A 17,190-nucleotide genomic window follows, 5' to 3' on the forward strand; every position below is an offset into this window, starting at 1 on the left:
GCTAGACCAGTTCCCCCACCCCCCCCCCACCAAGGAAGGAAAGAAGACCACAATCCAGCTCAGCATTCCAGCACCCCTCGAAAAGGCCCTGAGAAGTCCACTCTGTCAACTCATTTCGTCTTCTGTCTTGGAAGAAAAGCCTGCTAAAAGAAATTTTTAACGCCGCCTAAAAAGACCTGTTCTAAAAAGATCCCAGTAACCAGTCTACCCATAGTCGGAGGCTAGACTGTATGCCAGTTTTAGAACACAACATATCTCGGGAGGGTTTAAACTAGTTTGGCAGGGGGATGGGAACCGGAGCTACGGATCAGTGGATGGGGTAGCTGTGGAACAGGCAGATACCGAGTGCAGAGAGTCTGTGAGGAAGGTTAGACAGGTGACAGGGCAAAGTTGCAGCCAGTATGATGGGTTGAAGTGTGTCTATTTTAACGCAAGAAGTGTTAGGAATAAGGGTGATGAACTTAGAGCATGGATCAGTACTTGGAGCTACGATGTTGTGGCCATTACGGAGACGTGGATATCACAGGGCCAGGAATGGATGTTGGATGTTCCGGGGTTTAGATGTTTCAAAAGGAATAGGGAGGGAGGTAAAAAAGGTCGGGGAGTAGCATTGCTAATCAGGGATAGTATCACAGCTGCAGAAAGGGAGGTCTTCGAGGAGGGTTTGTCTACTGAGTCATTATGGGTGGAAGTCAGAAACAGGAAAGGAGCAGTCACTTTGTTGGGAGTTTTCTATAGACCCCCCAATAGCAACAGAGACATGGAGGAACAGATTGGGAGGCAGATTTTGGAAAGGTGCAGAAGTAACAGGGTTGTTGTCATGGGTGACTTCAACTTCCCTAATATTGATTGGCACCTCCTTAGTGCAAATAGTTTGGATGGAGCAGTTTTTGTCAGGTGTGTCCAGGAAGGTTTCCTGACTCAATATGTAGATAGGCCGACTAGAGGGGAGACTATGTTGGACTTGGTGCTTGGCAACGAACCAGGCCAGGTGGCAGATCTCTCGGTGGGAGAGCATTTCGGTGATAGTGATCACAACTCCCTGACTTTTACTATCGTCATGGAGCAGACGGGATGGGAAAATATTTAATTGGGGGAGGGGGAATTACAATGCTATTAGGCAGGAACTGGGGAGCATAAATTGGGAACAAATGTTCTCAGGGAAATGCACGACAGAAATGTGGAGGTTGTTTAGGGAGCACTTGCTGCGACTGCTGGATAGGTTTGTCCCGATGAGGCAGGGAAGGGATGGTAGGGTGAAGGAACCTTGGATGACAAGAGATGTGGAACAGCTAGTCAAGAGGAAGAAGGAAGCTTACTTAAGGTTGAGGAAGCAAGGATCAGACAGGGCTCTAGAGGGTTACAAGGTAGCCAGGAAGGAACTGAAGAATGGACTTAGGAGAGCTAGAAGGGGGCATGAAAAAGTCTTGGCGGGTAGGATTAAGGAAAATCCCAAGGCATTCTACACTTATGTGAGGAACAAGAGGATGGCCAGAGTGAGGGTAGAGCCGATCAGGGATAGTGGAGGGAACTTGTGCCTGGAGTCGGAGGAGGTCCTAAATGAATACTTTACTTCAGTATTCACTAGTGAGGGGGACCTGGTCGTTTGTGAGGACAGCGTGGAACAGGCTGATATGCTCGAACAGGTTGAGGTTAAGAGGGAGGATGTGCTGGAAATTTTGAATGATATGAGGACAGATAAGTCCCTGGGGCCAGACGGGATATACCCAAGGATATTGAGGGAAGAGATTGCTGCGCCTTTGGCGATGATCTTTGCGTCTTCACTGTCCACTGGAGTAGTACCGGATGATTGGAGGGTGGCAAATGTTGTTCCCTTGTTCAAGAAAGGGAATAGGGATAACCCTGGGAATTATAGACCAGTCAGTCTTATGTCGGTGGTGGGCAAATTATTGGAGAGGATTCTGAGAGACAGGATTTATGATTATTTGGAAAAGCATGGTTTGATTAGAGACAGTCAGCATGGCTTTGTGAGGGGCAGGTCATGCCTCACAAGCCTTATTGAATTCTTTGAAGATGTGACAAAACACATTGATAAAGGAAGAGCAGTGGATGTGGTGTATATGGATTTTAGCAAGGCGTTTGATAAGGTTCCCCATGGTAGGCTCATTCAGAAAGTAAGGAGGCATGGGATTCAGGGAAAGTTGGCTGTCTGGATACAAAATTGGCTGGTCCATAGAAGTCAGAGGGTGGTAGTAGATGGAAGGTATTCAGCATGGAGCTCGGTGACCAGTGGTGTTCCACAAGGATCTGTTCTGGGACCTCTGCTCTTTGTGATTTTTATAAATGACTTGGATGAGGAAGTGGAAGGCTGGGTTAGCAAGTTTGCCGATGACACGAAGGTTGCTAGAGTTGTGAATGGTGTGGAAGGCTGTTCTAGGTTGCAACGGGACATTGACAGGATGCAGAGCTGGGCTGAGAAGTGGCAGATGGAGTTCAACATGGAAAAGTGTGAAGTGATTCATTTTGGAAGGTCGAATTTGAATACAGGCTAAAAGACAGGTTTCTTGGTAGTGTGGAGGAACAGAGGGATCTTGGGGTCCATGTCCATAGATCGCTCAAAGTTGCCACCCAAGTTGATAGGGTTGTTAAGAAGGCGTATGGTGTGTTGGCTTTCATTAACAGGGGGATTGAGTTTAAGAGCCGCGAGGTTATGCTGCAGCTCTATAAGGCCCTGGTTCAACCACACTTGGAATATTGTGTTCAGTTCTGGTCGCCTCATTTTGGGAAGGATGTGGAAGCTTTAGAGAGGGTGCAGAGGAGATTTACCAGGATGCTGCCTGGACTGGAGGGCAAGTCCTACGAAGAAAGATTGAGGGAGCTAGGGCTTTTCTCATTGGAGCGAAGGATGAGAGGTGACTTGATAGAGAGGTACAAGATGATGAGAGGCATAGATAGAGTGGATAGCCAGAGACTTTTTCCCAGGGTGGAAAGGGCTATCACCAGGGGGCATAATTTTAAGGTGATTGGAGGAAGGTTTAGGGGAGATGTCAGAGGTAGCTTCTTTACACAGAGAGTGGTGGGTGCGTGGAAAGCGCTGCCAGCGGTAGTAGTAGAAGCAGATACATTAGGAGCATTTAAGCGACTCTTGGATAGGTACATGGATGATAGTAGAATGAAGGGTAGGCAGTTAGTTTGATATTAGAGTAGGTTAAAGGTTCGGCACAACATCGTGGGCCGAAGGGCCTGTACTGTGCTGTACTGTTCTATCTTCTATCTCATCTGCTGTTTTCTTCAAGAATGAGCAAGTATTCAACCCAAGTGGTTTCTTTTGGTCTGCAACAGAGCTCTGAACAAAAATCCCTTTTATTTTTCCAGTTAACCAGTGTATGTATGTGAGTGTGAGCGCTAAGGTAACATGGGAACTTTAAAATTACAATCTGTGTGTTTATGCTTTACTTCACTACTGGTTAAGTCTTGTTTTATAATAGACGTATAATTTTGTTCTTCGCTAAAGAAACCTGGTTAGTGTGGTTCGTTCTGGGAAAAATAGAGTATATGATTGATAGTATTGGTAAGTGAGAAAATTTACATATATGTTGTGACCCGTGGAGAAGTGGAACTAAAATAAACAGTGCACTCCTCCTGCCTCAGTCGTAATAATAACACACAAGTAGAACAATACGATAATTTCAACAGGTAGTCTGTGTGATATCTTTTGTTCAACAAACTACGGCTGTTATGGTAACAGCAACTTACAAGTGTGAGTAGACAGTTCCCTTTGAGGAAACAAAATAGTTAAAAGGATTGCGATTTGCTTTAACTTCTATACTACTTGGTTACAGTGAATTTATTTTTCAATGACAACTGATGAAGCACCAGAAGAGGAACTAAAATGTTTTTAACAACTTAAATTAAATGGACCAAGTTTAATAGTAACGCCATCACTAATGCAGAGATCATACCATTAGTTCAGCAAGAGGTTGCAAAGACTGGACATTGAGTTTCATTTGGTTTTCAAACATACCTGGAATAAAGCCATTCAAATCTGACTGAATGTTTTTAAACTGGTTAATATAATATTGTCTCTGCTCATCTGTAATCTTCCAAGGATCATCATAAGCACTAGACTGTCTACGAATTTCCATGACATTTGTAGCAGATGCCACAGTCCTTACTGTTGTGTGCTCCTGCAAAACAAACATAAGGTGAACATTTTTTTAAACCACAGATCAAATCCTTACCCTACAATGGATGATATTTTAGTTAGCAAATCTGGCATGCTGGTTGAAGTGAAACAAGAATGTGACCCGACAACCTAACTCAGCAAGTCAAAGTTAACGTTTCACTTTAAATTATGTATGCACAGCCAGAGTTTCAGTTGTAAAGCTTCACTGCTGCTAAAGTACTTTTATTGGGGAAAAAAGATCTTCAGTATGTTGAGGCAGATAAAATTACATAAAGGGAAAACCAAAGTTACTAAAATGTGTGTCTTATTTGCATACTGTACTAGTGACTGCAAACTTGTACTCTTCCTTTTAGAAGAAGAAATAATTAGTACAAGAATAAAATAGCAAGATGGTAACTCTTTGCAGAATTAGCCTGGAAACTCATTGCTGTGATTTCCATTAACAGTCCAGAGACGTGGATTAATAATCCAGTGAAAAGTCAATTTGAGAATTTTAATTCGCTTTTTTTCAAAAAAGAAACTGGAACTAAAGCTGGTATCAGTAAAAATGGCCACGAAGCAGTCAGAAGAACCCAATATACAATGCTTAATATAGGCAACAGAGGGGCATTCATATTAATGTAAGGCATCACTGGAAAAGATGATCCTTATGCTTTTGAAAGCCAATCATCTTCAATCCCAGGACATTTCTGCAGATGTTCCTTAGTGTAGTGTTCCAGGCCTAACCATCTTCAGTTGTTTCATCAATGATCTTCCCTCCATTATAAGGTTAAAGTGGGGATGTTCACTGATGGATTGCAGTGTTCAGCACCATTCGCAACTCCTCAGATACTGAAGCAATATGTGTCCACATGCAGCAAGGCCGGGACAGTATTCAGGCTTGAGCTGATAAGTGGCAAGTGCCAGGCAATGTTGACCTCCAACAAGAGAGAATCTAACCATCTCCCCTTGATGTTCAATGGCATTACCATCACTGAATCCCTCACTATCAACATCTCGGCCATTGACCAAAAATTGAACTGGACCAGCCATAAAAGTACTGTGGCTACAAGAGCAGGTCAGAGACTGTGAATTGTGCAGCAAGTAACTCAACTCCTGACTCCCCAAAGCCTGTCCACCATCTACAAGGTACAAGTCAAGAGTGTGGTGGAATACGCTGCACTTTCCTGGATGAGTGCAGCTCTGACAACACAAGAATCTCGACATCATCCTGGGCAAAGCAACCTGGGCAGCCCATCCATCACTGACGCACAGCAGCAGCAGTGTATACCATCTACAAGATGTACTGCAGCAACTCATTAAGGCTCCTTCGACAGCACCTTCCAAACCAGTGACCTCTACCACCTAGAAGGACAAGGGCAGCAGATGCATGGGAACACCACCACCTGCAAGCTCCCCTCCAAGCCACACACCATCCTGACTTGCAACTATAATCGCCATTCCTTCACGGTCACTGGGTCAAAATCCTGGAACTCCCTAACAGCACTGTGGGTGTACCTACCCCGCTTGGACTGCAGTGGTTCAAGGCTCACCATCACCTTCTCAAGGGCAATTGGGGATGGGCAATAAATGCTGGCCTAGCCAGAGACACCCACATCCCATGAAAGTATAAAAAAAAATTTGCTAAGTTCTCTAGGCTTACCTGAACAGAGGCTGGATGCATTGCAGGGAGCGTGCTGCTAGGGGGAGTGTCAGTGAAACTCACCCAGTTCTCTTGGTTGGGAGGGGGAGAGTGGGCAGGCCACATTCCATCACCAGCAGCTGACCCTAGAATGCCAGAGCAACAAAATGAAACCATGGACAAAGTGCAAGATTTGAAGAAATGACATAGCAAACAAAATAATGAAAGTCCATTGTAATGAAAACTATGATAAAAAATTCCAAAGTATACAAGAGGTCAACTGCTCGAGATGACAAGCAACAAACCAGATATCATGAACAGCTGTGCAGAATAGGTACACAGTACAATACACTGGTAACCTATTGAATGTACAGTTTGATATTACCTCCATGAATCATACAATAAATTTGTATTTATGTCACAGCATACAAGAATACCTCTTTTTAACAACCAGCAGTGCTATTAAATGCTTCGTGGTTTTCAGCCATAAGATGTAGAACATGACAACCAAGTTACGTGAAAATTCCCGAATCCATTACAATAAAGATTGTCTCTGCTGCTAACACAAACAGACCTTAGATAAACAAAGCGGGACAAAAATATTCATCATGGAATCTTGTATACAAATTTTGGGCTCCTTCAATGGGCAAAGGGACCAGGTCAGCCGATACTGAGCTACACTAGAACGGGGATGATGCTAAATTCAATCTGTGCTAACGGCTAATCTCAGCCAAATCAGCAGGATTGCTGCTACAACTAGCAAGGATGGAGATTTCAGCCAATATGCTTGTGGACAATTGCTCTCCAGTGGTCTCTGCTGGAAGGTGCAGGTACATACACAAACTCATGGACAGTTCAAATAAAAACAACAGTGATTCCTGACAACGCAACCGGCCACTGACGTCATCAGACTGCGCCAAGGTGCGCACATGCGCAGACAGGCTCCTGCTTTCTGCGCATGCGCTGCGTTCTGACTTGCCAGGACTGGCTATCGCATGCACCGATGACGTCTTCGCGTGACGTGTGCATCTTTGGGCAACGCGCCTGGTCGGCCACTGCGTGTGCGCTTTACGCATACAGCAATGCAACGCCAACAGAAATTCACGCAAGTGTCAAGCTCCGCTCCTCCCTCTCTGCTGCCCCCCTCGCTGCTCTCTCCGGCCGCGCCGCTCCGCTCCCCCCCCACAACCCGTCCCGCTCACCCCACCCCCCCCACCCCCCATCTCTGGCCCGCTCACCACCCACCCCCCCACCCGCTCGCTCTCTCCCGCCATTGTGTGCTGCCATGTGTTTAGGTTAGGTTGCCTTCGTGTGATTTATTTGAGCAGCGCCATCTTTAGTCCTGGCAGCTGCCTGGAGTCGCAGATTGCGACGTTTTATTTGAGCAGCGCCATCTTTAGTCCTGGCAGCTGCCTGAAGTCGCAGATTGCGACATTTTAGTGGCACATGCTGCATTTGCGCATGTGCCACTGCAGCGCCACCTAGTGGTAGCATTGTCAGCAAATGCAGCCTAAAAACAAGGTGCTGGAAAAACTCAGTAAGTGTGCCAGTTTTTTTTTTGTAAGAATAAAATCAGCTCGATACTTAGATAAGCTTGTTAAATTAGCAAATCACTAGCAATTCCATTCAGTAATACAACTTCTTTGAATCTGAGGCCAGCTAAGTGTTTTAGTTTGATGTAAATGGAGAGAATAAATGCAATAAGATTTGATGCGCATATCCCAAAGGAGAGATATATTCGTTAAAGATATTCTGCCCATTACAGAAGAAAAACATTTTCACTTGTTATTTTATTACCCACTTAAAGCCTTCACTGACAGTGACATCTGCACTTATCCCACATCAACCAAAATTACACTGGTTTACTCAGAAGTAGGAAACTGGTAGTTTTGGGATTATGTGAACCAATAACTAATTCCCTTAAACAAACAACCATCACCACAGGAACAACTTGCATTTCTATAGCACCTTTATTGTAAAACATCCCAAGGTACTTCACTGGGATGTTATCAAACAAAATTTGTCACCGAGCCACCCAAGATGATATTAAGACAGATGACCAAAAGCTTGGTCAAAGAGTCAAAGGTTTTAAGGAGTGTCATAAAAGAGGAGTGAGGTAGAGAAGTTTAGGGACAGAATTTCTGAACTTTGGGTCTAAGCAGCTGAAGGCACGACCACCAAATGATAGAGCGAGTAAAAGCGGGGATGTATAGAGGCCAGAATTATAAGAGTGCAGAGATCTCAAAGGTTGTAGGGCTGGAGGAGGTTACAGAGATAGGGAGGGGTGAGGCTATGGAGGGATTTGAAGACAAGGAGAATTCTAAAATTGAGCCAATGCAGGTCAATGAGTACAGGGCACTGGAGGAACGGGACTTGATGTGAGATAGGATACAGACAGCAACTCTCAGAGAAAGGTCCTGTCCTTTCTGAAGCACCAATGTAATCTCCACACTGGGTGTTTGCGCCATTGATGATGCCAATAGAGGCCAATATACTGAAACAAGCAACCACCATCTCCAGGCTTTGGGCAGATAACTTATCTGTTACTAAACAATAATGTGAAGTCCAAAACAGAATTTGTTCCTTGACTTTATACAAACATCTTCCAGATCGACCTATCCAGTTGTGGAAGTTGCAGCTGTAACTGGTGCCTAAAATTTTTAAAATATCTACACTTTTAAAAAAGACAGACATTTCCTCCTAGTTTTTAAAAAAATATTTAAACTGAAGGTTTAGAAATCCATGATCAGCCACATGAAACTTGAACCAAAAGGAATTAAATTGCAAGGGTACACAGGGGTTAGTCAGTAGTTAAGGGGGAAAAAAAAGTTAGAAAGCAGCATAAAAAGCCAAGAAAGTTACAAAGAAACTAGAAATCTAAAACGTACTGATCTAATTCTTAATGTGGTAAGTGGTTTTTGCTTTCCAGCTCAAGCTGCAAAGTAACACACCCCCTCTGCTTGCAGCAGAGTAGCATTCTTCAGCCTCAGAATGCAGGAGCATAGCAAGCACATCCCACCCACATCCATGGAAAACAACTGGATGCATTCATGCATTTTACTGACCAAATCAGCAACTTCTACCTTTTGTCACCCCCCAACCCCCCACCCAACTTCACTGCTGTTCAATACCCAACTGTGCTTCTCCAAAGGAAGCCCACAAAATACCAGTTCCTGCTCAAGCATGCACAGTGTTACCTCCACTTGGATGCTGCTTGTTGTGTTTCCTCCAAGCAATTGGTGAAGATGGTGGTGATTGGTGAGGAGAGATAACTGGGGATGTAGAATCCTGAGTGTGGAAAGGGAAAAAGGAAACAAAAATCAGAAAACCAGTGCCAATTGATGTTAATCGCTCAATGCAAGTTTATTTAACAAAATTTTAATTGTCATGACTAAGCACCTAGGCTCCTGTTCACAAAAGAATGAAAGCTTCATTGCACATTCCAACTCTGGCCTTCTGTGGAGAAGGAGAGGACTAGCTGAAGAGAGTTCTCTGGACTTACGGTACCTGGCGTTCTGTTACTGCCACACGCTGTGCTATCACATCATGAGGCACACTGGTGGAGACCTTTTTAACTTGTGTCCTGCTGGGAGGCGGAGGGATGACACTGGTGTACGTGCCCTGGCTGTCAGGATCAGAATACATAGATGCGTGCCTCAGCTGCTGCTTATTCTCAGAAACTGCAGATCTAGGTAAAGGATCCTTCACTGTTGGGGGGAAAAGAAATGGTTAAAGAGAAGATAACAGTCAGTGTGTTATATTGCATTTATTTGCAAAAGCTGAACTTAGCTTTAAAAATACTGTAAAGAAAACAAAATATTTTGTGGCATATTTTTACCTATCAAGCCATCTGTAATTAAAAAGCTCCCAACAACTGAGCTGAAGGACATTATTGCATTAAAGCTAATCTTATTAGGCAGTTTGATGGCAGGATAATCTGTGTAAAAAAAAAAACTTTGCTAACAGCGACAGTACCTATTTAGATCCAAGCCCTTGCTGCTGCATATAGCAAGGTCAAGTTTCCAGCCACCAGGGGATGCAGGCTAGTATCCCACAGGGAGCAGAAAGGTGGTTCCCCACACAAGGCGGAGTTGGTGGCATTCGAGGTACCCTCCAGCACTCTGCTGTGGGTGGTGCAACAGCTGGGAGCAGATCACTATCCCCCTCAAAATTATAAAACAGGGCAAAAAACAGATTTTCAGTGTCTGTCTGCAGCTTCTGAGTTGTGATAGCATCCACACCCAAATGTCCTAACAGGTCTTCTCTCTTTATAGCTACTGACTGACCTGCTGTGTATTCCCAGCTTTTATTGCCTCTCCATAACTGCTGTGTCTATAAACCACAGTCTACACCAGTCATACAGTTAGTCTCCAGTTTCAGCAATGAACTACTGAACTTGCTAGTCTCTTCTCCCAGCCCCCTCCAATTTATATCCCCCTCCTTTGCTCCTGCACAACTACTGCTCCTTCACTCGGGACAGAGATCATCACTGCTATTCCAAGATGTCAGACATGGCTGTGCAATAAAGTTTGAGGAATTAGGACCAAATGGAGGGTCTAGTCAGTTAGAGCATTACTCAAAATGTACATCCCGTTTTCAGACTGGTAGGTTGGGGAGCTAGTGACTTACTACTTAAATTGCTGGGCTGTTTTACAGATTTAACACCAAGTTCCAGTCCTGGACTAGTACACCCACACATGAATATAATAAAACCATTATACATACAATCACCATATATATAAAAATTAAAAGCACATGGATTCAAAACCAACGGGGCAAGTTGGAATGTTGCCATTATTGTATTTGTGGAGGTTGACATAATCTAATGACAAACAGATTTGGTCTTTGACCCAATGCATGCACTAAATATGAAGTGTAAAGAAAGTATGGCCTGGATTTTAGCCTAGCAACAAGTTCTGTGCAGGGAGGCAGTGGGGGAACAGGGACGTCGGTACTGAGATCGTGAAGCCCAGAGGAACAGGTTCTCAATGTCCTGCAGAATTAAACTGCGGGGCTCCTTTAAATTGTTTTCTGTGGGGTTCGAATGGAGGCATTGAGACTCGGCAGGGTCATTCTCCACTGTGTAAACTGCTAAGCAAGGCACAGTTCATGTCAAATTCCATAAAGACTTCAGTACCACTTTCAAGTCTGGAGGACAGTACAAAGAGAAAATCTATCTGGAAGATGATTGGAGAACAGGAGGCGGGAAAGACAAATTCAGGAATTAAACACGAGAACTCGATGACTTCAAAAGGTTTAGGTCGAAATTGACACGGTTTGGATTTTCATTATTGGAAGACATGCAGAATGTTTATGTGGATCTCCCCTGGCTCAAGACGAATTACAGGATAGACGGTAATACCACATAAGAAAATATATTATAGATGGGCCATGGTTCGTGTTTCAAATATAGTGACGGAATATTCAGAATATTATAGTGGAATTTTCGGCCTCAAATTCGATGATGTACATATTCGCAATTAATGTTTTTGCTCCAGAAGGTATTTGACAAGGTGCCACATAAATGGTTATTGCACAAAGTAGGTGCTTATGGTGTAAGGGGCAATATATTAGCATGGATAGAAGATTGGCTGGCTGGCAGGCAGATAACAGAGAGTATGCATAAATGGGTCCTTTTCTGAGTGGCAGCATGTGACGATTGGAGTCCCACAGGAGTCTGTCCTGGGGCCTCAACTTTTTACAATTTACATCAATGACTTAGATGAGGGGAGGAATGGCATGGTAGCTAAATTTGCAGATGACACAAGGTATGGTTGTGAAGAGGACATTAGGAGGTTGCAGACTGATATAGATAAATTGAGTGAGTGCGCAAAAATCTGGCAGATGGAGTATAAAGTGGGAAAATGTGAAGTTGTTCACTTTGGCAGGAAGAATTAAAAAAACATGATTACTTAAACGGAGAACTGCAGAATTCCAGGTGCAGAGGGATTTAGATGTTCTGGTACAGGAATCACAAAAATTTAGTATGCAGGTACAGCAGGTAATAAAGAATGCTAATAGAATGCTATCCTTTATTACGAGAGGAATCGAAAATTAAATGAAGCATAACGTCCTTACGTTATATAGGGCATTGGTGAGACCACTCCTCAAATACCGTTTGCAGTTTTGGTCTCCTTATTTAAAGGATATAAATGTGTTAGAGGCAGTTCAGAGGAGGCTTACTAGATTGATACCTGGAATGAGTGCGTTGTCTTATGAGGAAAAGTTGGGCTTGTTTTCAATGGGAGTTTAGAAGAGTGAGAGGAGACTTGACTGAAGTTTATAAGATCCTAAACAGTCTTGACAAGGTGGATGTGGAAAGGATGTTTCCTCTTGTGGGAGAGTCCAGAACTAGGGGGCACTGTTTTAAAATTAGGAGTTGCCCTTTTAGGACAGAAATAAGGAGAATTTTTTTCTCAGAGTTGTGTGACTTTGAAACACACTGCCTCAGGTGGTGGTGGAGGCGGGGTCATTGAATATTTTGAAGACGGAGGTAGATAGATTCTTGTTAGGCAAGGGAATCAAAGGTTATCGGGGGTAGATGGGACTGTGGAATTCGAAACACAAACAGATCAGCCATGATCTTACTGAATTGCGGAGCACACTCGAGGGGCCGAATGGCCTACTTCTGCTCCAAATTTGTATGTTTCTATATGGTGTATGGTATATTTTAGATGATGCTGGGAATTAAATGAACATTCGTTAAAAATAAATTAATATAAAAAAGGAATTAATTGAAAAATAAATTGAAACAATGTACTGGAAGGTTTTATATAATTCGTAGCATTTTATGAAAAGGGAATGAGTGTCAACAAATATTAAATAAAATTTTGATAAATATTTACATTGGACATAGATTATACTTTGCACAGAATATTTGCAATAGAGATAATGTAATATAGTTTTAAAAAGATTGAGTGTAGTTTCTAGAGAGAGTTGTGTTCATGCTGGTGAGTGCCCGACAGTGAATAGGACATGAAGTAGTCATGGGAACAATGATTACATGAAAGATGCCAACTTCCACATCATGGATTCCAAAATATCCCCCTTCTCCCTCAACGGAAGATTCTCCTCCACTGAAGACAGGAACCTGAAACAAATCTGTCTTATTTCCCTTGCTTGTACTCACAGAATAGTGAGGAGGTTTCCTTTATCCTCACCTTCCATATTCAAAAGACCATATCCTCTGTGACACCTCTTCCATCAGTTTTCCTTCCCAATCAAGTACAGCAGATGCATCACCTTCTCAGTTGTCTCCTCCCACACCAGTGTCCAGGGTTCAAAACATTCCTTTCAGACAATTTACACTTCCTTTCTCAAACTGCATCACTGCTCATGGCACGGCCTCCTCTACATTAGGGAGGCCAAAGGCAGATTTTGCCAAACATCTCCATATGCAAGTGTAACACTATGCTTGGTGTTGCCTGCCAATTCCATTCTGACCTCTCTGTCCTTGGCCTTTTAAATTGTACCAGTAAAGATCAACACAAGCTCAAGGAACAGCACCTCATCTTTCGATTAAGCATATTAATAGATACTTCAGATACTGAAGCAGTCCGTGCAGAAATGCAGCAAGACCTGGACAATATCCAAGCTTGGGCTGATAAGTGGCAAGTATCATTCGCACCACAAAAGTGCCGGGCAATGACCTTCTCCAACAAGAGAGAATCTAACCATCTCCCCATGACATTCAATGGCATTACAATTGCTGAATCCCCCACTATCAACATCCTAGGGGCTACCATTGACCAGAAACTGAATTGGAGTAGCCATATAAATACCGTGGCTATAAGAGCAGGTCAGAGGCTAGGAATCCTGAGGCGAGTAACTCACCTCCTGACTCCCCAAAGCCTGTCCACCATCTACAAGGAACAAGTCAGGAGTGTGATGGAATACTCTTCACTTGCCTGGATGGGTGCAGCTCCAACAACACTCAAGAAGCTCGACACCATCCAGGACAAAGCAGCCCGCTTGACTTGCACCCCATCCACAAACATTCACTCCCTCCACCACCAGAGCACAGCGGCAGCAGTGTGTACCATCTACAAGATGCACTGCAGCAACGCAACAAGGCTCCTTAGACGGCACCTTCCAAACCCACGACCTCTACCAACTAGAAGGACAAGGGCAGCAAATGCATGAGATTACAATCACCTGCAAGTTCCCCTCCAAGTCTCTCACCATCCTGACTTGGAACTATAATCGCCATTCCTTTACTGTTGCTGGGACAAAATCCTGGAACTCCCTTCCTAACACTGTGGGTGTATCTACCTCACATGGACTGCAGCGGTTCAAGGTGGCAGCTCACCACCACCTTCTCAAGGGCAATTAGAGATGAGCAATAAATGCTGGACTAGCCAGCGATACCCACACCCCATGAAGGAATATTTAAAAAATTACAGCAGTAGAAACCATGCCCCATAATTTGCAAGCAGCTCACCTTTGTGTTTTAATGGGGAAATGCTCTGTAAACTGCCTGGAATGTGCCTTGAAATGAAGCACAAGTTAAAAGAGCCCACAAAATGGAGTTTAGCTGCTGAACTGAATGCTAGGAAGTGGCTGGAAGCAGGCTCTTTCAAGCCATCACTAAGGCTTTTAGACACTGAAATTCCCAGATAATTCAGCCATAAAATCATAGCTAAAAGCCATAAATTAATTAAGCCACAAAATGACCTAAGTAATGACCCCAGAAAGGACTGAGTGTAAAGACATCTCTTGCTGAACTAAATATTTTGCACTTCCTCATTTAATACCATACATTAGCACCAAGCAAGACTGACTTTGAGTCTGTGGTTTGTGGCCTCTCTATTTATCCATCTTGCATTTGAGAGTGTTTCCCCTTCACAAATGGGAGGCAGCAATGTCTCATTCCCTCACAGTCCTTTCTGGGGTCATTATTTAGGTCATTTTGTGGCTTAATTAATGTATGGCTTTTAGCTTAGATTTTATGGCTTAATTATCTGGGAACTTCATGCTCCAAAGGTCAGAGATATTCACACAAACTCCACATTTATCAGGGATTATTGGCAGAAAATGGTCATATGTTCTGCCAAGTGTCACTCCAGTTAATTAAATGAGGGGGATTGGGGCAGGGGGGTGGGTGCTCCTCTTTGAAATTAAAATATAAAGAGAGGGCTTTTACCCCTCCAGTATTAATAAGTTAGTAGAACCAGTAACAGGAGAAGAGTGTAGTCAGTAGAGTAGCAAAGGTGACTTCTCTTGAGATTTCATACACGTGATTTCTCTTTGAAGACTTCTGTAAGAACTTTTACCGAGCAAAAACAAGTACAAATATTTCCAGGACATCGTGAGGGTTATGAAAGTTAAATTAAACACCAACAGCCAGATTCATGCAGAAGTGTGTTACTTAATTGTACAAGCATCTAAGACCAGGGAAGATGACAGTGAAGCCAGCTCAGACATAGTTGCACATGAGGTGGGTTCAGCAGGGAATGAAGATCCAAGTGCAACAGACAATCTGGTCTCACTGATTTAATGCTTCAAAAGCTAATACCCGTGTCACAGGGAAGGAAGGTGCTCGACTCAGCCACACCATTCACAAGGACAAGGTTATATAAGCTCTTGAACTATGCTAATGATGCACATAGAGCCTAAGCTATCTGACTAGCTGTCTAGTGATATTAAACTTATCATCTATACAGAAATTAACCTCACCCTTTGCATCACAGACTCTGATCTCTGCTACATTTAATACCCAGTATTCATTAATGCCTATTTACATCGAGACACTGAATTGCCTATGCAGCTTGTTATTCATTTGCTATATAACTGTCCATTAATGATTAGCTGTTCAGCCTGCGAGATGACCTTGACATCTATTCATATCTATTAAGTGTTTGTATACCCAATGTTTAACTTTGAGTTGTTCTTGTGTAGTCAAAAGTTGTTAATGCATGACCAGTTTGACTCAATCTTTGATGATTTGGCAAAAATGCATTAACTCACTCAGGTATTAGCTTGAGAGTGTTCTCATTACCTCCGGACAATGAGGTTGCGAGAAGTCTTTACATTAAAAAGTTGCTTCCTTCCTAATCAAATGTTGGTAAAATAAATTAACTTCAATCTGAACTGATTATTGCAAGGTCAGATCGGTGTTCTGTTCGCCATCTAAACACTTTCCAGCTTATTCTATTCATTTCCCCCTCCTTCCCCCCACCCCCATCAACTATTACTTTCTATTCTTGTTATTCATCTGCAATATTCTTTTTCAGATCAGAGAAACGGCGATATTTGAAACACTGACTTTTGTTCTCAATCCAGATGCCAGATTTAAGTGCTTGCTATTACTTCAGATCTTCAGTATTTTACTCTTCAGTGGAAGTGGGGATAAGGTTATGTTGGTGTTTGTTATGCAAAGAATTACAACACGCAAGATAACTGCTCAGCCCAACACTCCACATTGCTGTTCATCTCCCACTGAGCAGTAATTCAAACCCCATGTGCCTGTTCTGTTCCCAAACTCCCTTTTAGCCACCCATCTAACCTATTCTTAAATGTTGACCTGCTCTGTTTCAATCAACAACCCTGGTGCAGCATTCCACTGCCCCAGAACCTTGTGTGTAAACATGTTTCTCCTACTGTGTCCTGATCTCTCTATTTAATCATATATCCATGTCCCCTCTTTCCAGGCCAATCCATTATGAATATAGTCTGTTTCTACATACTCTGTCCTATCACTTCAGATTTTTAAGCACATCTAGCAGATCATCCCTTAAATTCTTTGCTCTAAACAGTCCCAGTTTTTCAAGGAAGTCTTTGCATTTGTACATCCTCACATTATACATCATCTGATGAACCTACACAATACACTTTCTCTACTGCATCAACATCCTTTCTAGAGCACAAAGACCAAAACTGCACAGTACTCCAACTGTTGGTCTCACTGAGATTACGCAGATTTGCCATTGCATCTTAACTTTATCAGCTTCCTTCTCACCTGTCACCATACTACATAATGAAACTGTGGTACCACTCCGATTGAATGACATATCAGCATTGTTCCTGAGCAATCTATTCAAACTTTAGGGGCGACAGCGGTGTAGTGGCAATGTCATTAGACCAGTAACTCAGAGCCCCAGGCGAATGCTCTGGGGACATGGGTTTGAATCCCACCATGGCAGATGCTGGAATCTGAATCCAATTAATAAATCTGCAATTAAATGCTAGTCTAGTGGTGACCATGAAACCATTGTAGATTGTTGTAAAAACCCATCTGGTTCACTACTGTCCTTTAGGGAAGGAAATCTGCCGTCCTTATCTGGTCTGGCCTACATGTGACTCCTGACTCTCAGCAATGTGGTTGACTCTTACATGCCCTCGGAAATGGCCTAGCAAGCCACTTAGTTGTATCAAACCGCGACAAAGTCAATAAGGAATGAAATCGGACAGGCCACTCGGCATT

At 43.2% G+C, this 17,190-nt stretch overlaps 1 protein-coding gene across 14 annotated transcripts in view; it reads right to left on the reverse strand.

Annotated features, from left to right (window-relative positions):
* The window catches only part of reps1 (RALBP1 associated Eps domain containing 1), a 70,083-nt gene that overhangs the window by 38,246 nt on the left and 14,647 nt on the right, over positions 1–17,190 (reverse strand). For 11 of the 14 annotated variants that reach the window (XM_068045528.1, XM_068045532.1, XM_068045529.1 and 8 more), the window contains 4 exons: positions 9,276–9,475; positions 8,966–9,056; positions 5,790–5,914; positions 3,986–4,148 (listed from right to left, as the gene is read on the reverse strand). In XM_068045528.1, coding sequence (XP_067901629.1) covers positions 3,986–4,148; positions 5,790–5,914; positions 8,966–9,056; positions 9,276–9,475 — 579 coding nt within the window. Of the gene's footprint in view, positions 1–3,985; positions 4,149–5,789; positions 5,915–8,965; positions 9,057–9,270; positions 9,476–12,928; positions 13,057–17,190 lie in introns of those variants that run through there. The other 3 variants (XM_068045533.1, XM_068045523.1, XM_068045527.1) reach the window with 3 other exon arrangements.

The sequence above is a fragment of the Heterodontus francisci genome, chromosome 13 (assembly GCF_036365525.1).
Source record: "Heterodontus francisci isolate sHetFra1 chromosome 13, sHetFra1.hap1, whole genome shotgun sequence".
NCBI lineage: Eukaryota > Metazoa > Chordata > Chondrichthyes > Heterodontiformes > Heterodontidae > Heterodontus > Heterodontus francisci.